This window comes from Megalops cyprinoides, chromosome 6 (genome assembly GCF_013368585.1).
Source record: "Megalops cyprinoides isolate fMegCyp1 chromosome 6, fMegCyp1.pri, whole genome shotgun sequence".
Taxonomy (NCBI): Eukaryota; Metazoa; Chordata; class Actinopteri; order Elopiformes; family Megalopidae; genus Megalops; species Megalops cyprinoides.
In genome coordinates this window covers 40,034,277-40,061,310 of record NC_050588.1, presented here as the reverse complement: position 1 = coordinate 40,061,310, position 27,034 = coordinate 40,034,277, and the positions used below count along the sequence as shown (strand labels likewise).

Here is a 27,034-nt window from a genome sequence, read left to right as displayed (position 1 = left end):
CAGCAGCTCTGGGTGCTGATAGACAGGGGGCAGAGCATTGCACTGCACGGATAGCAGCTCTGGGTGCTGATAGACAGGGGGCAGAGCCTTGCACAGACAGCAGCTCTGGGTGCTGATAGACAGGGGGCAGAGCCTTGCACAGACAGCAGCTCTGGGTGCTGATAGACAGGGGGCAGAGCCTTGCACTGCACGGATAGCAGCTCTGGGTGCTGATAGACAGGGGGCAGAGCACTGCACAGACAGCAGCTCTGGGTGCTGATAGACAGGGGGCAGAGCATTGCACAGACTGCAGCTCTGGGTGCTGATAGACAGGGGGCAGAGCCTTGCACAGACAGCAGCTCTGGGTGCTGATAGACAGGGGGCAGAGCACTGCACAGACAGCAGCTCTGGGTGCTGATAGACAGGGGGCAGAGCATTGCACTGCACAGACAGCAGCTCTGTTCATTCTGCCTGCTCGGCTTAGGAGAAGGAAGGGGCGCTTTTGCTGCTTGTTTAAATAAAACCCTCAAAGTGGATGAAACGGGTACAGTGCTGAGGAGGCTGGTACCCGTCAGTACTGAGGCCTGCGTCCATGGCAGGGTCTTCCCTGTGCGAGTGTCAGTCACTGTGCTCTGCTGTGGCAGCTCAGCTCCTCAGAGAAAGTGTACACGCATGGTGTTGGGAGATACTGTCAGCGTTTGTACAGTATATATGTCAGATTGGTGCCGCATGAGTAGTGCATGACACTTTACTGTTGTGGAAGGTACCACAGTACAGAAGACCATGGGAGTGGTAAGCACTGTGGGGTGAAGCTTCCTCCTGGTTAATGAGGTGTGAAATGCTGGAGAGCAGAGAGAGGGAGTAGGAGGCTCTCCCCTGGGCCCTGCTGTCTGCAGGTCTCTCTGCGCAGGTATGCGCGGCTGAATCAGGGGAGTTCTGTGTGTCCAGATGGGCTCCCAGAGGCGGGGCATAGCGCAGAGCTGCTGCAGGGCAAGAAAGCAGAACTGTGTGTAAACGCAGTCGTGCAGGAGACAGTGTGTAAACGTAGTCGTGCAGGAGACTGTGTGTAAACGCAGTCGTGCAGGAGACCGTGTGTAAACGCAGTCGTGCAGGAGACTGTGTAAACGCAGTCGTGCAGGAGACTGTGTGTAAACGCAGTCGTGCAGGAGACTGTGTGTAAATGCAGTCATGCAGGAGACCGTGTGTAAGCTTAGGAGGTTTGTAAGGGCAATCAGGTGGGCAGGCGGGTGAAAATGTGTGAGGGCAGTCAGGCAGGTGAAGGTGTGTGAGGGCACGCAGGCAGGTGAAGGTGTGTGAGGGCACGCAGGCAGGTGAAGGTGTGTGAGGGCAGTCAGGTGGGCAGGCAGGTGAAGGTGTGTGAGGGCACGCAGGCAGGTGAAGGTGTGTGAGGGCACGCAGGCAGGTGAAGGTGTGTGAGGGCAGTCGGGCAGGTGAAGGTGTGTGAGGGCACGCAGGCAGGTGAAGGTGTGTGAGGGCAGTCGGGCAGGTGAAGGTGTGTGAGGGCAGTCGGGCAGGTGAAGGTGTGTGAGGGCACGCAGGCAGGTGAAGGTGTGTGAGGATGCTGACTCACTGTGTTTCCTCTGTAGCAAAACGACGGGCAGTTCACGGTGATCCAGCTGGTGGGGATGCTGAGGGGCATCGCCTCAGGCATGAAGTACCTCTCTGACATGAACTACGTGCACCGAGACCTGGCCGCCCGCAACATCCTGGTCAACAGCAACCTGGTGTGCAAGGTGTCCGACTTTGGGCTGTCCCGCTTCCTGGAGGACGACACCTCAGACCCCACCTACACCTCCGCCCTCGTGAGTGTCTGCTGCTCAGCTGCCTGCATCTGATTCCCGGCGTCTGCCCCCACCTTTCCCTATACACACACACACACACACACACACACACACACACACACACACACACATACACACAGAGTCACACGCACCCACACGCACACACACTCTCACTCTCTCTCTCACACACACACACACACACACACACACACACATACACACAGAGTCACACGCACCCACACGCACACACACTCTCACTCTCTCTCTCACACACACACACACACACACAAACACACACACACTCTCTCACTCTCTCTCTCTCTCACACACACACACACACACACACACACACACACACACACACACACACACACACACACACACTCTGCCTTTCTTCCCCTCACACACCCTCCTTACCTCCCACTAAAAGGCCCAAACCTGAGTCTGATTGGATGTTGGGTGTCTGTCCTTCCTCTTGCTTGCAGGGAGGGAAGATCCCGATTCGCTGGACTGCTCCCGAGGCCATTCAGTACAGGAAGTTCACCTCTGCCAGTGACGTGTGGAGCTACGGCATCGTCATGTGGGAGGTCATGTCCTATGGGGAGCGGCCTTACTGGGACATGACCAATCAGGACGTGAGTGCACCAAACCTGAGAACCGCTACACCAGACCAAGACGGTGACCTGAGAGCTTCTTCCTTTTATACACCTGCGTGTTCTGTATTGCTTTGTTTACAATGGGTAACCTGAAACAGAGTCCCACTGAATTGCAGGCCTGCTGGTGGCTGTTTTTCTGCAATACTCTGTGTAAAATCACCTTCTACAAATACACCCTCTGCCTGGTACAAGTCTGCTTGAAATCTGTTGTGACTGTAGCACTAAGCAGAAGGTAACTGTGCAGAGTGCTGTGGCTGAAAGTGAAATTACCTGCCCTAAATGCCAGACAGTGTGAGAGCAGCTTAAAAGAAGTATGTGCTCTGACTCGTAGAAGGGAGTCTGCAAAGAGAAGCACCAATGCACTGCGACTGTTTGCATAGTGCCACTGTCTGAGTCTGTTTCTCTGCACTGAAGAACATCTGTCTTAATGAAAAGAAAGGCTAGGATTAAGACTAACAGTCTTGTAGTACGGTACATGTGGAAACCCCTGCACCTTTCTCTGCTTCAGCAGAATCAGCCAGGCTCTGCTCCTGCAGTAACACGCTGGAGTTCAGAAAGCCGTGCAGGTGCGTGTAGCTGATTAATGAGGCTGGTGAAAAGGCAGGCGCAGCGTGAGCTGAGCTAACCATCTGCGTGAGGTTGCTGTAAACCTGCACCATCAGCCGTGCGGAGTGCAGACGGGCGTGGGGCCTGCGGACGGGCGTGGGGCCTCCGGACGGGCGTGGGGGCCTGCGGATGGGCGTGGGGCCTGCGGGGGCTGTGTCTCTCCACGGCCAGGTGTTTACGAGCAGATCCAGGGGAACCTCTCTAAGCCCAAATTCAGCCCTTACAGGTGCAGAGCACATGTGGCGTGGTGATTAGCGCCACTTTACTTTGCCTCTGTGTAGACCTGATTTTCGCATTCATACACTGAGAGTCATAATGTCTCTGCCACCTTTACTGAAACTCACTTTAACAGAGTCTTACCGAACAGCCCTCCAGCATTGCCCCTTGTTTTTGGGTCTCACGGGTATTGAATTTCTGTGCTGACTGGAGCAGGTGTTTAGCCCTGATACTCCATCACCAGTGTTAATGTTTCAGTGAGTGTGTGAAGGTGCATTGTGGAGTGGATTTCCCTGCACTGGCAGCCCCGTAGGGTTGGGGAGGCAAAGCAAATTAAAGGCGTGATAAAGGAAAAGGTTTAAAATTGAAAGTGTGGGTGATTAACATGCTGGAAGGAGCCAAATATCTCCAGCGTTATCTTATTAGTGACTCCTGATAGCGTTTTCTTTTTTTCCTCCCTAAATTGGATCTTCTTTGAAACGGCTGTAGGAGATTAATCTGTGATCGCAGCTCCGTAATTGCAGCTTTAACAGGCGAGGGATCAGCAGCATAGTGAGGTCTCTCAGCCCACCTGTTTAACCGAAACTGCACTGAACTGCAGCATACTGTACGTCTGTTAACCTGCTCACGCAGCCCTGTTATTTCACATGAGGCTTTTGAGTTTAAAAACTGCATTCCTGCCCCTTGCTTGAGGTGACCCAGGCCCTGTACGTCCCTGTGCACTGAAAGCACGGCCGGTGGCCAGGGCGGGGTGGAGAGGATTTCACCACAGACAGCTTTAGAATGGCTGTGACAGAACTGTCAGCGGGGGCATCAGAGGAATGGCAGACACGTCTAAACTTAAGGGACAGCATGAGACAAACACATCTCATTTGTAAGGAGCACACAAGGTCTCCGTGCAGTTTTGACTCATTCTATTTTATTGTGTTACTATTTTTAATTTAGGATTTGTAATGAGCGCAGTACACCCTGGAAAGGAAGCCCTTTGTGATAAAGACAGACTTAAAACAAGGGGACCATCATTTCCTCATCGCTGGGAGTGGCAGTCAGATGAAGAATGGGTTTCCATTACAGCACACCTGGCTCCTCCTTATCTCCCAGATGGGAGGTGCTAATATCCGTAACAAACGTGATGTGGGTGATAGGGCTTCCCGCTGCCCGGGAGGGCGCGGATTCACGCGGACTCACGGTCTGATTAATATCCTGTCTCGGGAGAGAGCCATCGCTCTCCTCGGCTCCCGCTCCTCTGCAGGCCGAGCCGATCCCAGAGTGAGAGATCGTCTGCGGCTTCGCCCGCCGCCGCCGGGCGTGAAGAGGCGAGGATGTCAGGGTGACAAATCGCCCCGTCGGCCGCGCAGCCAGGCCTAAACCCGCTGCGCCCCCCCCAGCACAGATAACGATCAGAGTTTATTTATGAAGAGGCTGAATCAGGCCTGCGGCTCTCCTGCTCCCAGACCCGTGGCTGTCCTCACGGAAACGCTTTCCTTTAAAATCGCGGGCGTGGTACGCCTCTGCACTCGCAGTGGCTGTGAAGACCGGGCGGATAACGGGTTCCACGCAGGGGAAGTGAGGGGGTGTGCCAGCGTTTGGAGGGAGACCCTCAGGCATAAAGGGGTCAAACAGAAGATTTAGTGGCGAAGGGAATACAGCACATATTTAATGTTACTGATGACGCTCCGAGCAGAGACCGAGTAAAACTGTCATACAAGACAAAGACAGCTATAAAATAAAACACAGCTGAGCACAGTGCCTGAGGAGCAGATCGCTATCGTTAACGTAGGAGCACACCTCGAGCAGACTGCTGCAGGAGAGGGGGTGTGTCCACACCAGGAGCCACTCCAATGAGAACTGCTCTGCTTTCTCCATTCATCCTCACAGAGCTTCACAGAGACCCTGAGAGCTCTCTGTCTCCCCCTGCAGGTGATAAACGCCATTGAGCAGGACTACCGGCTGCCTCCGCCGATGGACTGCCCCAGCGCCCTGCACCAGCTCATGCTGGACTGCTGGCAGAAGGACCGCAACAACCGGCCCAAATTCGGCCAGATCGTCAACAACCTGGACAAGATGATCCGCAACCCCAATAGCCTGAAGGCCATGACCCCTCTGTCATCTGGGTAAGGAGAGTGCAGACAAACGCATACACACGCACACACACACACACATGCACACAGACACACACAAACACACACAAACACACACAAACACACACAAACACACACACACACACACACACACACACACACGCACACACATGCACACGCGCACACACAGACATACACACAGACACGCACACAAATGTACAGACACACACACACACACAAACACGCACACACAGACACACACACACACACACACACACAGACACACACACACAGACACTCAGACACACACACTACCTTGCTGTGGGTAGAGCTGGAGGCTGCTGTGACAGTATCCTTGTGGAAGTAGGGTCTGTGACAGTAAGACTATATGATGATGAAAACAGAGCTGTGACTCATCATTTCGCCTCATTCTATGTTAAGAATAAGAATAAGATCATGCTGCTCCATGCAGAAGGAATTTGTTACACTGTAAATGTAAAGTTTTTGAGCTAATTCATAAAAAGCACCTGCCACTCTCCCATTCTGCCACTCTCCCACTCTGCCACTCTCCCATTCTCCTGTCGTGGGAGAGCTTCAGCACTCTGCAGTCTGAAGTTTGTGTCTCTGCTGCAGTTTTAAGTGTGTAGAATTACAGAATTTATTGCCTGTTCCAAATGCAGTAGGCAGCTCCTGGGAGTGCGTGCTCTGTAGATGTGGGGTTGGGTGTTTTACTGAACCCCAGGAGGATAGTGATAGGCTGAGGAACGTTCCGGCGACCTCTTTCTGAAGCGACGCTCCCGGTCACAGTGAGCCTACAGCTTGGACATGGCTCCGCTGCTCCCAGCTCTCATGGTGCAGTTTATCTCTCTTAACTGCAGTTTCGTGTTTCTGTTGGCGCCGGCCGGGTATGTAAATAAAGCCCTTTGGGTTTGATAGATCAGTCATTTTGGTGAACGCCTGGGGCAAACTCTGATTTAAAGCAGTTGTGAAATTTGAAAACAGAAACGACGTCAGGCAGCGTTTCAGTGGGTGTCGTGTTCCTCCGAGCGTCTGTGCGATTACAGCAGATTCTTCACCCTCCAGGGTGGAAGAAGCGTCAGAGTTACACGCAAAACTCCTCCCTTTTGCGTGGATTCTCTGTGGTTGCTTGATATGCGTATGGGTAATGAACACAGTTACAAACACATTCTTGTACTGGGGTGTTGGGTACTGCCGGACTGCACCGCGGTCTGTGAAAGAAGGCTGTTACTCAGAAGCTCGGTCTGGGCTCTCACATCCTTTTTTGCTTTAAGGACAGCAGTGCTTTAAACTGTTTAAAACTGTCTAAACTGGATTGCACTGACCTCGGGGGGGTTTCTCAGCTGTGTCTCAACAGTATCTCATCTGTCCAATAACATCAGTAAGCGTAGTGGTGAGGAGCAGTGCTCATGACCAAAAGGTTGCTGATTTGAATTCCCACTGGGGCACTGCTGCTGTACCCTTGGGCAAAGTACTTAACCCAGAATTGCCTCAGTAAATATCCAGCTGTATAAGTAGATAAAATTGTAACCTATGTAAGTTGCTCTGGATAGGAGTCTGCTAAATGACAGTAATCTAATGTCTGTGTCTCTCCACCCCAGCATCCATCTCCCTCTGCTGGACCGCAGTGTGCCAGACTTCTCCAGCTTCAGCACAGTGGACGATTGGCTGGACGCCATCAAGATGGGCCAATACAAAGAGAACTTCGCCAACGCCAACTTCAGCAGCTTCGACGTGGTTTCCCAGATGACCATGGAGTAAGTGCTCATTCGGTCTACCTGAGCCTGTGCTCATGGTCAGCTGTGAGGGGCGGGTCTCTGTAGAGGTGTCTCACCCCCCCTTCCTCGAGTTGCACAGATCTGTTCCTAAGGCTAACCCTCAGAGCAGACACCACAGCTTATCATAGTATGTGTAGTGTATTGCATAATCTACAACTTCTCTTTACTGTTGTGAGAGGATATCCTTTTTCTATGTGGTTATCAGGTTTATGGCAATGGAAATCGGTAAGTTTTACCTAATAAATCAATTTTTCTGTGGAACAGCTTTCTGCACTGGTATCTGTAAACATTGAAAAGGACACAAGGACAATTATTAAGGAAGCAAGAAAAAATTCATTCCAGCAGACCTATTTAGCCAGCGTGATACAGAGTGTGTTTATTGTTGGATCTGTATATCTCCAGACATGATCTTACAGTCATGATGGAAATATGATCCGCAAAACTGCTTTCTCAGATTCTTCTTGTCTTGCGTCACGGCTGTAATGCTTTTGGAGAGAAGGTACACTGCACTGTGAAAACAAAGGAATGCTGTTGTTGTTTTTTTGTCTTTTTAATAAACCTGCCAGATTGTGCAATCACCAGTCTAGTCCACGTCCGATGCCAGTGGTGTTGCAAGGAAAATTTTGGAATGTGACTCACCTGTTGAGTCTTGACGGGACTCACTGCGTCCGCTCAGGCTGACAGTGGGAGTCTTTGTACGCCCCTGCTGATGTCAGCGGTCATGTGACTCTCTCCGCAGTGACATCCTGAGGGTGGGGGTGACGCTCGCCGGCCACCAGAAGAAGATCCTCAACAGCGTTCAGATGATGAGGGCCCAGATGAACCAGATCCAGTCTGTGGAGGTCTGACCCCCCCTCCCCACCCCTCCCCGCGGGATGAGTGCGCAGGGGGGCGCAGCGCTGGACTCCGCCCCTGGGCTTCCTGTCCGACCGATCCCTCCTTCTGGACGTCCCTCTGTCCCACAGAATCCCCCACCCCCCCAGACGACCCCGCCCCCCCCTCGCTGAAGCCCTGCCTTCTGGGGGCTCCGCCAGGCCAGCGTTACCCTGAACCCCCCCCAGGCACAGGAACGCACAGGGGGGCGGGGCAGCCAGCCACATCTTCCATTTTCCACAGAACCACTCTTTTCTTCCTCTTTTTTCAACTTTTGTTATTTTTAAGAATTTTGTAAATTTTTTGTTCGTTTTTTTTTTTTAAAGGTAAGAATACGCAAGGAAATCTATATGAAATATATAGATGTTTTTAACATTATTCATGAGGCGAACTGATTGAAACGGCTACCCTTTAAAAGGGCATTGGGAAGGAGCATGAGGGTGGGGTGGGGTTGGGGTTCGCCCCCCCACCACAGTTTTGCAACTTTTTCTTTCTTTATGTTGTTGAAACGATTTCAGTGCTGTCCTCCCCTGAGGCCATTCTATCATGGATGATTGAAAGAAGACATTTGAGGAACCTGAATTACACTCCTGCTTTTGACACAGGAGAAAAACTAATTGCTTTTACCATGAAATGGATCTTTGGCAGCACTTGCTTCCTTGAACAAATTTAGAGAGAATTCAGTAAAATGATGGTTTAGAACATGTAAAACAAACATTAAAAAAAAAAAAACTAAAAGAGGACATTGGATGGCGCTGCCATCGTTTACCTCTCTGACAGTGTGGAGTTTGTGATGCAGATTTTCTTCGCTTCTTTTCACCGTGGAAAATTGTGTGTTCTCTTCTTTTTTTAAATACATCACAGTCTGCCAAATGGGACTTCCTCCCTGCGTACCTCTGATGTCATCATCCTGTACATATCAGATGCACTTGACATTGTGATGTCATCACTACGAGCCTGACGTTGTCTGTAAGCCTCAGTGTTTCGTGTTCAGGATTTGATGGATTGACACACAACCTTAGGGTGACTATAGGGAGGTAAATTTTTGTTGTCATTAATATTTTTCTTTTTTATTTTGCAAAATGTTAGTTGTGGACCTTAAAAGAATTCAGTAACATAAACAGCATCATGTCGTCTTCCTCCACAACGGACGTATTGCGGGGAAAAAAAAAAAAAAACAAGGACTGTATTGGGTGTTCTTTTCCTATATTGTTTACATAGAAGGACCCTGAGTGCACATATGTTTTGGTCTTCACATGATATAGAGTTATTCCTCCTTATTGTTTTGAACCCTGCTGTTTTCTGTGTCAGGCCCAGCGAGGCCTGAAGCCAGGGGCTAGAGTTTGTGAGCATGCTGAGATGAGGAGTGACTTCACCAGGAGCTCGGATTTAAGACACTTTGCAGAACACTGTGTTGATGTGCTTTTTTGCTTTTTTTTCTTATCCAAGTTTTCTTTTAAAGAGATGCTTTATAATGAAATATTAGGGAGGGGTTATTAACCACATGCAGTAATGTAAAAATGTCATCTTTACCCAAAATTATACAGAGGGAAGTTCTTTTTTTTTAAATAGCTCCAGGTACTTTGCAGAGTTGATGCTAGGTTGTTTTATATGCTGTAATTACTACAATAATAATAACAATAACCTTTATTATTATTATTATTATTATTGTTATTATTAAGTTATAGAGAGCACAGATGTTGTCGCACCTTTTCATAATGCGAGGGTGAGGAGTGTGTGTGTGTGTGTGTGGGGAGGGGGTCACAGTGAGAGTTTGGGTGGGGGGTGGGGCTCTGTCAGTCTGCAGTGTCACTCTCAGGCCCTGGCTGGGCAGGAAGGAGAACATCCATTCCTGAGACACCTCTGTTTTGTTTTGTGTTTTTAAATTTCTTTAATATTGCAGAAAATTGGGTAACAGTCAAATAACCGCCACAGTGTTTCACAGAAATTGTGTGATCATACTTTACTTTAAGGGATGTTAGAAAAGTTTTAATAAATGTCTTACTAATCATTAATTAAGTACAACCTTGAAACGATTAATAAGCAGAGTAACTATGTGGTAAGTTTGTGGTTCACAACTTTGGTGAGGACGTGACTATACTTTTATATCTGGGAGTGTTAATGGTAAAATCTGAAATCTGAAAACTTAGCAGGAGAACATTTTTAAAACAATCATTTCTAAATGATTTCACTCTCTTAAATTGGAAGTGTATTACCTCCTTTACTACCTGAACACAAATAAAGTGCTTATAAAATAAGCCATGCTTAAAAATAGCTATGTATTTGTCATAGCTATTTTTTCTAACATCCTACAGTCAAATAGGCCCTTAAAGTAAAGTGTGATCAAGTTATTTACTTTATTAATGTTGGCTTTTGAGAGGAAAAAAGGAAAAAAAAAAGAGAAAAAAACAGCTGTCGGGTGTATAGAGGGTTTTGTTTCCTGTGTGTTTTTGGGCTCAGTGTACAGAGTGGAGAGGGGACTGCTGACAGGCGGGGGGTTTTGGGGTTGGGGGGGGGGGGGGGGTTAATTCTCAGTCTGTGGCGAACTGGGAGAAGAGACAGAACAATGCTCAGATGGTCCAGAAGAAAGATGTCAGCCGTGTGTTGGGCTGTAGAGGACAGCCTGCAGGCCCCGGGACCCCCGCTGAGGAGGGAATTCTGGAGGGGCGAGCCGGCCTCCAGCTGTGTCCCTGTGCATGGTGTGTCCCTGTGCCTGCTGTATCCTGTCCTCTCACTGCGGTCTGCTCCCCTGCCCCGCCCCGCTGATGAAACGCTCACACGCTTTCCCGAGAGTGAAGGTTATCTGTCAGCTGATCCCTGCTCTGAGTGAATCTCCCACATCTCGCTGGGTTAAGTACACTAATGTGGGAAGTAAGGGCTTCCATTAAATGACATAAACTCACTTTTGATTCTTGCAAAAAAAAAAAAGAATAAAAAGAAGAAAAAATGGCATTTCTTCCTGTTTCAGGCCGTCAGAAGGCCAGTGCTCTGTGTCCATGTGGAAGGTCTGTCTTTCCCCCTCTTTCACCAGGGGAGAGAGAGGGGGTTCTGCTCTGTCATTACCCATGATCCTGCAGGACAGGAGGATCTGCCAGTCTGTGTGTCTGTCTGTCTGTCTGTCCCTGCCTTCCTCCTATGTCTGCAGATTCCAGGGTATAGGGGATTATGTAATGTGCAGTTTCCTCTGCCGTGGCTGTCAGTATTTCCCAGGAATCTTCATTGAGGAGAAAACGTGAGGTCCGTCCTCCTTTCTGTGGGCTTGAGGCCCTGACGTGAGGGAGAGTCTGTGCTGTAACACAATGGCTGCACTGCATCAAAGCTCCTCCTCCCAAATTAATGAAAAACCATCAGAAACTGACCCTCTGTAACACACTTTTTAGTCCTTTTTAAGGTCATTATTTTTTGCAGTATTCCCTCTCAGGGATGAGTATCCTGCTTCGTTGCTCTTTGTTGTGCTGCAGGGAGAGTGAGCAGGACGGACCCGAGAGTGACCCTCCCCTTTGCAGTGTAGAAGAGAGAGAGAGCGTCACCTGCACTCCTCACAGGGGGGGGGGGGGGGGGGGGGGGGGGGGGGCGGTGTGGCACGGGAGGGTGAGAGAGCCAGTGGCACAGTGAGCAAAAACAGACACCAGTGAATAATGATGTGCTTTTTATTTGAGGACATGAGGCAATTTTTACATCACTTAAGACTTGGGCAGGGTGTGTCTCTTCTGTGTGACACTCAGATTTACTGTAAAAAAGGCGCTTATTTCAAATTTAACCATTCTTTATCTTCATTTCTATCAGTTTGCCAAATGTATGAAGAGGTCTCTGGGGTGAAAAGAAAAGAAATGATGTCAGAAGTCAGTAGTATTTTTTGATGCTCACTTTTAGGAGTATTTTAGGGGAGACAGTGCCACACATCCGGCCCTGAAGAGAGGGGCTCCTGTCTGCTCTCTGTCTGATTTCAGATGGACTGTGCTGGGAATAACTGTCAGTGTCCAGCCTGGAGAAGCCCCCTTCAGCCCTGCTACTGAGCCTCTCATCAGCCTGCTTTCCACTGACCTGCTTTAGGTGTGCATCGCACCATCTCATTACCTCCATTAGAGGACTTTCACCTAAATTTCACCTACTCCTCACCTGCACGTCACCTACTCCTCACCTGCACGTCACCTACCCCTCACCTTCTGCTCACCTGTTGCTCAGCCCAGAACAGCTGTGGTGTTGAATTTTTCTGTATGGGTCAAATTTAACAGGAAATGAATGATTCAGTTTGCTTCCTGCATTTGCACTGTCACACACTAGCTTATGGTGGAGGACAGAATCCCAGTGCACATTTTGCTTTTCACTGCATAAATACTTCACTGATTTATTCTAATTATATGCAGATGTATACAGCACAGGAGGTTAACTGATATCTGATAGTGTGAGCTATAAATGATCTATGTGTAAGACTATGCAGTATACTTCTAGGCCTGGAGAAAGACATTCTTGCTAAGGAGTTTTGTGCAGCAGAACTTTGTCTGCCTCATTCCCCTGTCCCCTGGACCAGCCTGCTGTCATCTCTGTGGTTGATTAACATGCTGTCAGCCTGGGTCAAATTCCTGTGGAAACGCCTCCGACTCGTGTCAGGTATAGCTAATCTACAGCCAAGGCAGGTCAGTGGAAACATGGCTGTGATTAAGAACAGGTTACAATTGAGTCACTCTGATTATGACATAAAACTGCAGATATCAATGGTAAATACAGTACATGCATTCTGTAAAAGCAGGAAGCATTGTGTATGTGTTGTCACAAAAAAATAGTTTACATCCCAACCCAACCATGAAGAATGGAAATGTGGGAGCATATGTTTGATTTATAATTTATGTATAAACTCAAGGTTAATGTGTCTCTCCATGTTTTGCCGTGTTTTGGTGTTCAGTAAAACTTCTGAACAGACCATCTTTCATGGACCACTAAATCATGGTTTGTGGGATAGAGAAATTATGAGAGTCTGTATTAAATTGAATCAGCGGCTTTTGCATAAACTTGTTTTCCAACCACTCCTCAACAAGTGATATTTAACATAAAACTTACTGCAGTGCATATCACTCCTGTCTTTTAAGATTATTTATTTATTCTGTGTCTGAATTCTCTGGCTCACAGTGATGTTGGTTAGCACCCTGCTCTCCACACTGAGCTTTCCCTTCCAACCAGAGCTTTTGCCCTTGTAAATTCAGACGTCACCTTTCATTTCGAAAAGCAGATTGATTGTTTGCCCTCAAGAATATTTTTACGAAGTATGCCAAAATCCTGCAGTGGAAAGGTTAAACAGATTTCCACTCAGGTTTTGGATTGTGAGACAGATTTGATAGATCTGTTTTGATAGGTCCATCAGAATGAACCCCACAGTGATTCATTCTGGCTCCTTCTGACTTTCCAATCAGGGTGATCATTTGTAGCTTTGAGTGCAGTAAATATCTCCACACTGTGAGTCATATGACAGGGGTCGGTGTGGACTGTACTGAGCTTGCTTTTAGGGCCTTCCTCCGCTGTGCTCTGGGACTGCAGTCAGAGGGAGGATCACCCTCTGAAGAGAGGGACACTTTTAAGTGCTAATTTTGGGATCATTTACCAAACAGTCCTGTTTGCCTTCATTTATTCTGTATTTGGATACAGCGGACAGCTTTTGAAGCTTCCAAAGCACACACCCCAGTGAACAAGACTCCCTGTCCTCTTTCATGCTATCAATAATAGTCAACTCATATTCATTCATTCATTCATTCATTCATTTATTCATTCATTCATTTTTTGCAGTCATTCATTAGTACTTCTAAGAAATACTGTTTTTTTTTTCTTTCTTGAGTGGGGAGACTTTGTTTGACCTCTTGATAATAATACGCAGGTCAGATGTAAGGCTTTGGTGAAAGAAGTCCAGCCGTTAGGGAGTCACTCAGTGTGCTTGTGTAGGTGCATAGTTTGCATCTCTGAGTCCTCCACCTCTGCGTTCTCCTCCTGTTTGTACATAAATCACCCTCTGTATTTAAATGCCTACTGTTAGTGAAGTGTGACAGGACTTTGCAGACTCTATCAGAAATGCGTTTTGGGTTTTTTGGTTATTGCGGCTGCGTTTTGCCCTCTGCGGGCAGCTGCAGAGCCAGATCTCTGTGAGTTTACCTGCAGCGTGCCGTCGGTGAGGTGTCAGACAGCCTGCGCGGTCAGTGCGTGTGCGCTGTCTCCGGCGGGCGTCCCGGCTCGCTGCGGTCGCGCCGCTCCGCTGTTCCCCGACAGCCTCTGTGGAGAGAAAATGGCTCCTCGCAGTAACGCACCGCACGCTGTGATGCAGAGCTCCCTCTGGTGGTGAAAGTGCAGCATGGCAGTGAGAGGCCTCAGAGAGGCCTGGTCACCCTCGCCCCCAGCACTGCCAGCCCTGACCACTGTGACAGAAACAGGAAGCCCTGTTCCCTGTATAAATGTACATTGACTGTAACCCTGTGAATGATGTAACAATTGCATTATTTGTAATATTGTTATTGGTTTATTTTCTAAAAATGGAAAGCCCAACTCGACTCTCCTCAATAAAAAAAGAAATGAGATCTGTTATATTCTCTGAGGTTTTTCATTGTTATTTTTTCTCCTTGAATGGTCCTTGAATGTTTATATCGTGGTCGGTTTTTTTGACAAATAGATACTTTTGTTTAAAACATTATTGCTGGAAGTCATTCTTCTAAATAACGAGGATCCTGAGGTAAGACTCATTACTCTGGCCATTTTTGCATAAAACCATGATACAACAATTGCTCCCCAACAGGGGTAAGCAGCCCACTATTATACTTTGGAGCTGGAGCTGACATTGCGATGGACGATAAGCAGTAGCCTACTCGCGTCAAACTACAGCTTATACTTTTACCGTTCATAAACAGCCACTGGCCATTGGCTGCAGGATTTGAAAGTTAGAATATGTTGAGCTTTGGCTTGATCACTGACCGCTAGTGTGAGGTAGTTAGTATTTACAAGCTACCTGTTCATGTATTCCTCTCCAAACTAAAAACATAAAACCCTGTGTATTTAAGCATCTGTTTATTGTCACTGTGGGACATGCACGTTTCTATGCTCACTTGTCAGGTTACGGTAACCAGTTAAGAGAGTGCTTGGGTTGAAATTGCAGTTTAGCCATTCTTTGGATGTAGCTGGCTAGCTCACTAAATTGTTTAGCTAAATCTGAAATGCCTCAGATAGCTAATAACAATGTACATACTACTGTTGTTATGGCAGCAAAAGACGCTCTCAACTGCTTTTTGGAAAAAAAAAAACACTGCCTGTGTTTGTTTTATTTACTTGAAAAAATGCTCTGGCCAGCATTTTTCATCAAAAAAAGACACTACGTGTGAACACAGCCCAAAACTGCTGTACAGCGGTATCTGCCTTAGTGTTTCTTAGTTTTAAGGTCTAAAACAGCAGAGATATAAAAGATAACTCTCCAATGCCGCTTTTCCACCGTGCTGCTGTTTCTGCTGCTGCCTCCATGCAAATGCGGCTGCCACTTCCGTGGTGGAAGTTTGCATTTACAGTTTTCATGGATGCTGGAAGCCACCTTGTTTGTTTGGCGCCTGTTGCAACGGTCACTGTTTTGTCAGACAATGGGAATATAAACTAACTATCCCTAACCGTCAGGAAAAAGTGGGTTAAAATAAAAGCAAGTGCCCAGAGAAATCAACATTTAATTTGCATTTATTTTCCATAACAAAGTATGTGAACATTGTTTAGTTATTATTGCTGCTGTTGTTGTATTGTGTGTTTAGTGAATGAACAAGCCTGGCAGTAGGCTCTGGTAATGTCAGCTCAGTTCTCCTAACCCCATGTCTCCTATTAACCTTCAGCATTGCTTTCCCCAGTCAGAGGTGGACTGTTGTGTTTAATATCATCAATACAATTTTTCTCCAAGGTCTGAAAAAATCAGACCTGTTTTTTTATGTTCCATGGATGAAGCGATTTAGAGGGAAATCTATAGTGCATAATTATGCACAGCCCTCCTATGAAAGTGAGTTTTATTTCTCTCCAAATTCCACCAGTGGGGGAGAGATGAGTGTGTATCCCAATCCCAATCCAAGTTCTTTAAACCAAAGAAGCAACATGTCAGTCGAGCTCATTTCCAGCCCTACCACCAGAAATACCTCTCTACAGAGTGACTTTGCAGGGCAGCAATCTTGTCACGTTTTGCTCTGACGAGGTGTCAACACTGATCTGAAGGAACAGGCGATCTGTGAGAGTGTGACCCATGCCTGACCGCCCTCTTCTGGCTGTGTGAAAAAAGCACTCCCTGTGGCAGGCTCGATGCCTCGTTAGCGGTTGACGCTTGAAAGGGTGTCGGCCTCCCTCTGAGTGTGTCGAGTGTGAGGTGTGTGACGCCCTCTCCCCAAAGAGGAGAGGGAGTTCAGAAGTTCAGTCAGGACCACGTCGCTGTGTCCAGTGACCCCTCCCTGTTCTGCCCCATCCGGCACCGTTCCCTTTACACTCCACTAACTCCGCTAACTCTGCGCTCGGCGGGACACTGGGTCGCAGGAGGTGGGAGCGGAACCACCTCGCAGTGTCAGCGGACGGGCAATTAGGCATCAGCCTCTGAATGTGTAAAGGTTTGTGACAGAAATCACGGAGAACCGCACACCACACAGAGGGAGGAGAGGGGGAAAAGCAGAGAACCAGACCGTGGGTTAGAACGAGATGAAGCCGTTAGCAGCCCGCTCTCTCCTGTCCTTCTGTCCGTCCTGAGTAATTTGCTGAATTCTCTCCCAAAAAAATTGATTTTAAATCTTTGCTGTGAAATTCCCCTTTCTTTTTTTGTTTACTTCGTCTGTCTCCCTCCTCTTTGTATGTGTGTGCGGGATTGAGAGTCTGTCTGTGCGCGTGTGTGTGTGTGTGTGTGTGTGTGTGTGTGTGTGTGTGTGTGTGTGTGTGTGTGAATGTCTGTGTGTGTGTGAGTGTCTGTGTGCGGGATTGAGAGTGTGTCTGTGCGTGTGTGTGTGCGTGTGTGTGTGTGTGAATGTGTGAGTGTGAGTGGGATTGAGAGTGTGTCTGTGCGTGTGTGTGTGTGTGTGTGTGTGTGTATCTGTGCATACATGTGTGTGTTAGTATGTCTGTGCATATATGTGTGTGTGAGTGTGGTATAGGCCAGGTGTGTTTATGTGCTTCTGAGGGTGGAGCCTGGAGGAGCCCACTCACCTCCAGCTCTCAGATACCTCCTGTCCAGGACCTGGTCCAATCCCCCCTCCGCTTCCAGCGGAGTGCCATCGATTTATCGGCAGGAGCCCCTAGTCCCCCCCACCCTGTCTGGCTCACTGACATGTTAAGAGGCTCTGTGGCCAATTAAAGCCCAATCAATCCCCGCCCTTCCAGGGACCATGTTTGTGTTGCTAATGGGGCTTGGAGATGAGTGATGTTTAAGCTTTTTTCCACAGCACTCTTAAAGCTACGCCATGGCCAGAGTCAGGACCAGACCGGCCAGAGTCAGGACCAGACCGGCCCTTTCTTCCAGAGCCGGGGTACGAGTGGGCATGACCCTCGTGTGCCCCTGCAAGTCACCAGGGAAGAGTCGCTCATGGTAAAGCCTCCTTTCAGTTCCAATGTCACTGGCTCTTTTCATTCAGGTTGGAGTGACCATATGGCAAAACATTGTAGCATGTCTGTGCTGAGTTGTCTGATAACCCATATGTTTGCAACATTTTTTTTGTTACCTAAAGCTTACAATATGAAAAATGTCAGTATTATTCAGGCTTCAAGGTTGTTCATCAGTCTTGATGATTTTCTTGTCAGGCGATGTAAAGTATTGGTCCACGCTCATTTACATTGCTTTGATTTTCACATGACTTGTACATACCATCGAACAGTGACTGGAGTGGCTCTGATTGGGTTACCTTGGTGCAGAGATTGTGTGCGACTGGCCGACAGAGAGAGAGACTCATGATCTGATTGGGTTACCTTGGTGCAGAGATTGTGTGCGACTGGCCGACAGAGACAGAGAGGGAGACTCATGATCTGATTGGGTTACCTTGGTGCAGAGATTGTGTGCGACTGGCCGACAGAGACAGAGAGGGAGACTCATGATCTGATTGGGTTACCTTGGTGCAGAGATTGTGTGCGACTGGCCGACAGAGACAGAGAGAGAGACTCATGATCTGATTGGGTTACCTTGGTGCAGAGATTGTGTGCGACTGGCCGACAGAGAGGGAGACTCATGATCTGATTGGGTTACCTTGGTGCAGAGATTGTGTGCAACTGGCCGACAGAGAGGGAGACTCATGATCTGATTGGGTTACCTTGGTGCAGAGATTGTGTGCGACTGGCCGACAGAGACAGAGAGAGAGACTCATGGCAGGAAGAGTACACTGGATCAGCACCCCTCGGCTCTCCTCGGATCAGCACCCCTCGGCTCTCCTCGGATCAGCACCCCTCGGCTCCCCTCGGATCAGCACCCCTCGGCTCTCCTCGGATCAGCACCCCTCGGCTCTCCTCGGATCAGCACCCCTCGGCTCCCCTCGGATCAGCACCCCTCGGCTCTCCTCGGATCAGCACCCCTCGGCTCTCCTCGGATCAGCACCCCTCGGCTCTCCTCGGATCAGCACCCCTCGGCTCTCTATACACTGGCACTTTGGGCAAAGATGTTGTAAGTCAATTGGAGATGCAATAAGATGTCAACACAGTGGCATCTCCTTGGGGGGGGGGGGGGAGAGAAGCAAATGTGAGAAATGAATGCCTTGATGCATCAGTTCCCAAACTGCATCGGCCCAGTCTTAATTACTGCATCCTTGTCACCTACGTTAGCGATGTCTCTGTTTCAACACAACACTAAACCCTGGTTTCACTGGAAGTGTGTAATCCACAAGCCGCGGGCCTAGTGACCGCTCATTACATGTCTCTGTAAGGATGTCAGGGGTGATTGTCACTCGCCTGAGTTTTTGAGACGGACTGAATCCAGAGGAGAGTGTGTGATGAGAATCGTAAAAACACAGAGAGGTCTTTGTGTCATGCAGGATAATGAAGGCCATTCCCACTGACCTTCTGTAGGAACGATAGGTCAGAGGTCACCAGGAGTAGCTGGTCCAGTCTGTGGGAAAACAGGTGTTGTGACCTCTGATGGAGACCTGACTCAGACTACCTCTGCAGAAAGAAGTCATTCCTGGGATTCTCATTCTCATCTCACAGGGACAAGTCATAGATTGCGAAGTACACCCAAACACCTTCTCTGCCTACCAGAATTGATATATTCATAAAAAACCCACATAAAAACCTTTGCTGAAAATATGTTTAGTTATTTTAGTTATTTGATGTTGTCTCTATCAGTGTATTGACACTGAAACTCTTTCTTCTCCCTCCCTGTGATGAGGGTCTGTTGCAGGGTCTGTTGACCTAATGCATTCCAGGTGTCAGGGCAGGGGTTCGAGACAGGCCGTGCATGGTAGCCTGTGTCATTTTGGCCTTGGTGTACTACATCGTCCCTGGATGCCTGTGAATGGCTGTGGTGGATGGAGGGGGGCAGGCATCCCCCTGGGTCGAGGGACAGTTTCAGCTCTGCCCCTCAGGACCGGGTTTGGGGATGGTTTTGGCTCTGCCCCTCAGTACAGGGTGTCACTTGTCGTCCCGCCGGATGCTCTGTCCCTATGCACTGGCGCCAGTGTTTCTGTCCTATGGAGCTGAACCCAGACACTTCTCTCTCCCTCTCTCAGTTCCCACTTTGAATCCCATCCCGGTGGTGTATTTGTTTTTATGTTTGAAGCTGAAAGGAGTTTTGAAGTCTTTTGTTGTGGTACTGTTTAATTTAGAGGCCTTATGAATCGCAGGCTGTTCCTGACAGTGTCACACGTCACGCAGAATCAAGTCATGCTGTCCGCAGAGCTCTGATGGCTGTTTGCCTCTCAGTAAGAATCTGAACCCAGAAACACACGCTAAACATGATCTACATTTCAGAGAGCTCATTTTCTGTTTGAGGAATGTAACACACAAATATACACACACAAAACACTCACTCACCCACTCACTCACCCAACCAAACACACACCAGCATGCACACACACTCAGTCACATAATCAACCATACACACACACATGCACACACACAGAACCAACCTCACTCGCCCCCTCATTCCAGTCAAACACACACAATTTTCACTCACTCACTCACTCGTCCAACCAAACACACACTAGCATGCACACACACACTCAGTCACACAACCAACCATGCGTGCGCGCACACACACACACACATACACACACATACACACACACACACACACACACACACACACACACACACACACACACACACACACACTAAACCATACACTTTCTCTCTTTCTTTCTCTTTTTCTTCTCTCCTTTCCAGACAGACTAGCTGACTTTAGAACGTTGCTTTTTCAGGCCGTAGTAATGTGCATGTAATTGTCTTCGGCAGCTATGCAGTTTACAGATGTTTGCCCTGCCAATCAGACTCCAGTGTCTCCATCTGACTCAGATCTCCTGTCCTCTCCACGCTAAAAATGGCTGTTTATAAAACAATGTCAAATATCAATATATTCATCTAGAGGGTAGTTTAACATGACAACACAGTTTTTACAAGATAATCTCCCTTCGAGGAATGGCACGGCAGCTATTTAGTTTATTCTGTTTCGTTTATTTTACAGTGCTCGATTTGGGAGGGTTCTTACCCAGTTGCAGATGTTGCTTGATAGGGTGAACTCTGCCCTCTGCTGGACAGTGTGAGAGCTGAGGCCGTTTCTCTGCAGCCGTTACGAAGGCAGTGAAATTCCCCCATACTGTCTCTGTGTATATTCAAGAGTTGAGTGCCCTTTGGTCTGGCTGTACATCAGCATGGCAAATGTTATCAGAGCTAAATAAGAATCATCTGAGTAATCTACATATAAAAATCTGATTGCTGAGTTTCTGAATACTGAAATGTTTAAGTCACCAGTGAATAGCTTGCAGCTGTGTTTGTAGGTGTTTTGTGTATTTTTTCCACCCGAGGGGAGTCTTAAAAGCTGCTCTTTATGTGTGTTGCTGGAGTCAGTGTCTCTAATCAGCGAAGCACTACAGCATGAGGTCCTTCATCGTGTTTGCCGGGGAGGGGGGGACAGACTGACCCAGGGTCAGCCCCTGGCCCCACAGGCTAAGCGGGGTGTTGTAACTGGGGCGCAGGGAGGTGTTTTCGCACCCGGGAGTGTTGAAGGCCGGCGTCAGCAACCCGAAACGGCGGCTGAGGCAGGACTCCCTGACCCCGTTGCCATGGAGACGCGGCGGATTACAGGGGCTCTGTTCTGAGGGACCTGTCAGGGGGGCGTTGGAGGGGGCGCAGGGGGGCAGCAGACGCTTCAGGGCCCCCAATTATGTGTGATTTGAGGAAAGAAAGAGAGAGCAGCGGCCTGAACGACAGCCGCTTTGTCCCAGCGTGGACACCTACAGAATGAAGCCATTCTTCCCAATTTCCCATCTCTGGCCTGATGGAATTGTTCCCCTCTACAGCTCCCTCTCTCTCTCCCTCTCTCTCTTTCTCTCTCCCTCTCTCTCTCTCTCTCTCTTTCTCTCTCCCTCTCTCTCTCTCTCCCTCTCCCTCTCCCTCTCCCTCTCTCTCTCTCTTTCTCTCTCTCTGTCCCTTACTCTCCCTAGCTCTCTCTCTACCTCTCTCTCTCTCTCCCTAGCTCTCCCACTCCCTCCCTCCCTCTCTTTCCTATATTCTCTGTCTCTTTCTTTCTCACACTTTCTTGCTTTGATCTACAGCCTGAAACTCTAGTAAAACTGTAGAGTTAGTAGGTGAACCCCCCCTCCCCACACCACCCCCCCTCGGTACATGCAGAGTGCATCAGCACTGTGTGCTGTGCCTTTCCTTCAGCTGTACAGAGCTTATGGCTCATGATCTCATATGAGTCTAAATGAGTATTCTAGGATGCCGTCTCTCTACAAATTTCTCTTTCTTTCTCATACAAATTGGCTCTCACTCATGCTCACTGTAATAGTCTTGTAGACTGTTGCAAGGCTAATACTCTAGTATATCTGCACAGTAGTGGCGATTGCGGGGGTGTCTGCTTATTGAACAACTAAAGTGAATAGTACAATCAGGCATCCTTTCCCACCAGTAAAGTTCAAGCCTGCCATCTAGTGGCAGATGTGCAATATTGCAGCATGAATGTGACCTCGCCTGTCTCAAAGTCATTGCTGAATTCTTGAATTGTCTAATATAATTCCCTCCCCCACGTCATCATTGCAAATGAGGATTGGTTCTCAGTTGCTCTACTAGATAAAATAAATGTAAAGTAAATATAAATTTATAATTAATAGAGGTTAAAAATATATAAACATCACATCACAAATTCAAAATGGATTAATGGTACAGAATCTGATTTTCAAAAAACAGGTTGAAAAGGTGTGTAGTTGGGTGCCTCTGACACATGTATGAACATGACCCAAGGGATGTAATAATGAACCAACTAAAATCTGTAGAATATAAGTGCTTTGGTTACACGCTCACACACTCGTGCACACACACATCAACGTACAAAAATGCTTTAAGCAGACAAAGCAACATGTTACTAAAAAAAATGACATACTTGCTATGAATAAACAGTAAAAAGCCTGCTGCTAAAATTGATTAATTTCTATATGAAGCCAAGTTACACTAAACAATTTGGGCTACATTAACTAACACAAACTTCACAAGCCCAGTTCCAAAGCCATGAAACCCAATCTTCCTTATTTCTTAGTGTTTTTCACTCCAAATTGAATTTGATTGTTCTAACTTTGTGTGTCACATAGTTATTAGTTGTACGGTAGAAAACATTTGTGGCTGTCAATGTTGTCTTATAAATGACAACTGGCTTGATATTATGAATACAGGAGAGCCAATGGAGAGAACTGTTGATGGAAGGGATAATGGACGATTTGTGATGATGTAGAAAAATTAAGATGGAGAGGAACAGTCAGGTAATGGAGAAAGTCTTTCAATTTTCCCCATTTATTGTATGGCCTGATGAATTTGCATTTTAATTCTCCGTGTTTAGCTGAGGTGAGATGATACAGGACTAAATGTCTGTAAGCATTCAAACCTCAGTGTGGTTAATTCTGTAGTAAACCTCAAAAATGTTTCAATACTCAGTGCTGTATAGGAGTGGGATATCCTTTGCTAAAGTATAACCATCCCAAAGCTGTACTACTCCCAGCCACAAGGGGGCAGTGCAGGTCAGATGTGAGTGGCTGTCTCAGAATCTACTGACCTGATCCACTAAACTTAGTCTCAGAAAAAAAATGAAAACAGCTCTCAAATTGGACTTGATGAAAAACAATAGGAGGAAAGTGTCCTGGCAGAGCAGGTGCACATCCATCACGTAGCTCAGCTGAATGCCAGAGATGACAGAGCAATATCTCCTCTCCAAGCCCACAGTCCCCCGAGACCCCAGGAGACGGCCGACTGCATTGGGGGATCCTTCAGGTCGTGACGGCATGTCAATGCAAGAGAGTGATTTTCCGCAGGTGCAGCCTGTTCCCAACTGCCATGAAGATCCAGCACCAGCTGCAGGAATATCCTCAGCGTGAGTTTATATTCATTAATAAGTCAAATGTGATGAGCCATTAAATAGATGATGAATGTCACATTCACACTAAATCTTTCCTGAATGTCATTTCACCAGCTGAATACAACAAATAGAGTCCATTTTTCCCCAACTCATGCTTATTGACCATTTCAAACTAAATCGATACAGCTTTACTCATAGTGCTGTATTTTCTGATAATCAGATGTGCAGGGTGCTGTGGAGAGTAGCCTGGGAGGGGTCCCCTGCCGTGAGCACAGTGTTACAGTCACACCTCAGAAATGAAATTTAAATCTGCTTGTTATAAATCACACGCTGGGCTCCCATGTGTCTGCGGAAAAGATAAGGCTGGGAAATCCCATTTAAGATTTATCAAGATTTGTTTTCCTGCAGTGGTAGCCAATTCTTTTGCACCTGCAAAGAAAGCTTTCCATAATTTTACCATATGAACCCTTACCCAGCTCAGGAAGGTGTGGCTGCAGCTCCTGATGTAGCTGCAGGGCCTGTTCAGATGAGCTGTGTTCATAATGGCTTCCAAACTGAAGGACTGGACACTGCAAAGGGCAAAGGTCATTGGCTGGCTAGTAAACGGGAGACAAGCTGTGTCCTTTCAGTATGAGGGAAAACTGATGAAACGTCTGTAAGAAATGGCAAGTCCAGCAGCTGGAACCTGTAGAGAAACAAATGAAACAGGGTACTGCTCTCACAGGGCTCTGAGGGATGCACAGAGCTCCCAAAACCGCACAGAGCTCCCAAAAACCGCACAGAGCTCCCAAAACTGCAGAGAGTTCCAAAAACCGCAAAGAGCTCCTAGTGTTGCACAGAGCTTCCAGTGAAAAATAGCAGTTTCTAGCAGGCCAACATTAAAACACACAGTGTCAGCACACAGAAAGTGCTGAGTCTAAAAGTCCAACTTTCACGTAACTCCGGTGCCCTTATGGAGAGAGGACGTTGTGTGGAAGCATTTACCCGTTTCTGTCACACTGGGTGCAGTGTTCTCCTGTGGGACCCAGCAGGGAGGGCATCAATGTTTAGCATCAATGTTATTGTTATGGCACGAGAAAAGAACAAGTACAGGACGAGGGTCACCTTGGTCACCTGTCACTTGTCACCTGCTGGGACGGTGTTGAGTGATTGGATGGTTTCCACGCGTCGAGCGTTCCTCCAGCGGCGTGTTGGTGTAACCGGAGTCGCGGGTGTGCGTGCTGACAGGATGTGCTGACGCCTGTGGAGTGGCGGGGAACGCCGGGGAAACGCTTTCACTGCTCTCCCCTTTTCTCCTCTGCTCAGAGAGCGCTCCTCCCTCCCGGGAGACTCACATTCTGTCCGTTTTTACGGCCGGACATTGAGCAGCTCGCTTGCACAGCTAGGGACGCTTCTCAGCATTCAGATCCATAAGTGCTTCATTCCAAGCTGAGCAAACTAAAGGCTGTGAGTGTGAGTACATTGTATTAGATTACTGGCATTTAGCAGACATCCTTATCCAGAGTGACTTGGTTACAGTTTTTACATGTGTACCATTTATACAGCTGGATATTTACTGAGGAAATTCTGGATTAAGTACCTGCCTAAAGTTACAGCAGAAGTGCCTCAGCGGGGAATTGAAGCAGCAACCTTTCAGTTATGAGCCCTGCTCCTTACCACTATACTACACTGCGGCCCTACACACATCCTACATCAGTGTCTCTCAAACCGCTCCTGGCGGCCCACTGTCCTGCGTATCTCCTATCTATCCTTGCTGCTTGATTAAATCAGGTGTGCTCAGCTAATCAAAAGTGCCACTGATGAGTTCAGTCAGGTAGGTAGAGCAAGGATAGACAGAAGATATGCAGGACAGTGGGCCGCCAGGAGTAGGATTGAGAAACACTGTCCTACATATATAACACATAAGACCAGTGCAGATGATTAACGGTGCAGTTGTGTGCTGGCAGAGAGGCGCTCAGACGTCAGAACGCCTGCAGAGGTGGGGGGCTGGGTTTGGCATGACTGTCCTCTGTCTGAGAGGGAGGTGACATCATCAGCCGTGGTTCACGCCGGAGGAAGAGGAGCAGCCGTAGATGAGTGATACAGCAGGGAGGACTCGCTCATTACATCACTCATCTCCGTAACAACTGGCCAGTCAGCGGTTCAAAGTTAATGCGTCTTTGAGGGTAAGGATACGCTCGCAGTGAGTCTGGCTGCCGGTCTCAGGGCTCGGGAAACTGCTTTCATTCACAGGATCGCTTAACACTAACAACGAAGGCAACGAGACAACGAAGGAGCCATTCTTAAACGTGAAAGTGTTCAGTTAATGTAATAATGGAGTGCACTTTTTAGAGGTCACTCAGGAGACAGCGCATACACAGAAACTCTGATAAATCTTCACATTTGGTGATTCAGTGTATGCAGCCAAATTTGTTTTTGGTTCATTTCTCTGTCCTTTAAGCGGTGCCTCTGATGGAAGTGAATTACAGATGTTCTTCCTTATGTTTGTTAGTACATGAACAGGTGTGAACTCTTCCGCCTCAGAGGTCACACAAATCCCATATCCATAAACTGATCTGAAATCATATAATATCTTTAATTCTAATCCTCATTTTCAGAACATATTCTAATCTGTTCTAGTGATACGCCCAGGGATGTGCTGTAATCTGTGATCCATGGGTTTTTTTCCTGGTGCAACTATACATTCACTCACACAAACACAGTCATTCACACTCTCACTCACACACAGTCATTCACACTCTCACTCACACACGCACACACGCGTACATGCACGTGCACACCCACTCGCTCGCACGCACGCACTCACACACACACACACACACACACACACACACACACACACACTCTCTCGTACTGACACACAGACACACGTTATTTTCGTCATCTCTTCCCTGAGGATGTATTCTCTCTGTGCCCTCTGACAGTATGGCTAGTGGCATCCAGCTAATGATGTCATTCACTGAAGTCATCCCTGCGCAGCGACCTTTGACCCTGTTCAGCAGTTGGGGGCATCATGTGAGTGTCAGTGCGCATGGCAGCTTCACTGCAGCCTGCATCTTTTGTTGCAGAGAAACACGAAATCCATTACAAGCCTTTAAAAAACCCCAGTCTACTGCCCTTCATCCTCACTGGCACTCTCCATGTGCCAGTTTCAGAGGAACATAGGAGATATTATACATAAATAATATACAGATTGTTCATAAATAAATTCTACTCTACATAAATAAATGAGTGAGACACAGATGGTTGTACTATATAAGATGGATATGACCTGTCAGACAACCATGCAGATATGTATGGAGGTGGATGATAGATTTAAACTTAAATCTAACATCTACGCCACAATCGGTATCATTTGATGTTCTTCTGTTGGAGAATCCTTACTTCTTATTCAAAACAAGGAAATGATCAAACAAAAAAATTAATCTAAAATAGGTTCAGTTCAGGGCCATCATTAATGTAAAGGTCACCCCCCCCCCACCCCCCACCCCCAGGCCAGCGCTGCTGCTGG

General features: G+C 47.7%; 1 protein-coding gene across 5 annotated transcripts in view; it reads left to right on the top strand.

The window, feature by feature from the left end:
* Window positions 1-8,121, top strand: part of LOC118778739 (ephrin type-B receptor 2-like) — a 142,601-nt gene extending 134,480 nt beyond the window's left edge. For all 5 annotated transcript variants that reach the window (XM_036530403.1, XM_036530402.1, XM_036530400.1 and 2 more), the window contains exons 12-16: window positions 1,587-1,802; window positions 2,267-2,416; window positions 5,180-5,373; window positions 6,960-7,115; window positions 7,876-8,121. In XM_036530403.1, coding sequence (XP_036386296.1) covers window positions 1,587-1,802; window positions 2,267-2,416; window positions 5,180-5,373; window positions 6,960-7,115; window positions 7,876-7,984 — 825 coding nt within the window. In that variant the 3' untranslated portion in view covers window positions 7,985-8,121. The remainder of the gene's footprint in view (window positions 1-1,586; window positions 1,803-2,266; window positions 2,417-5,179; window positions 5,374-6,959; window positions 7,116-7,875) is intronic.
* The last annotated feature ends 18,913 nt before the right edge of the window (window positions 8,122-27,034 follow it).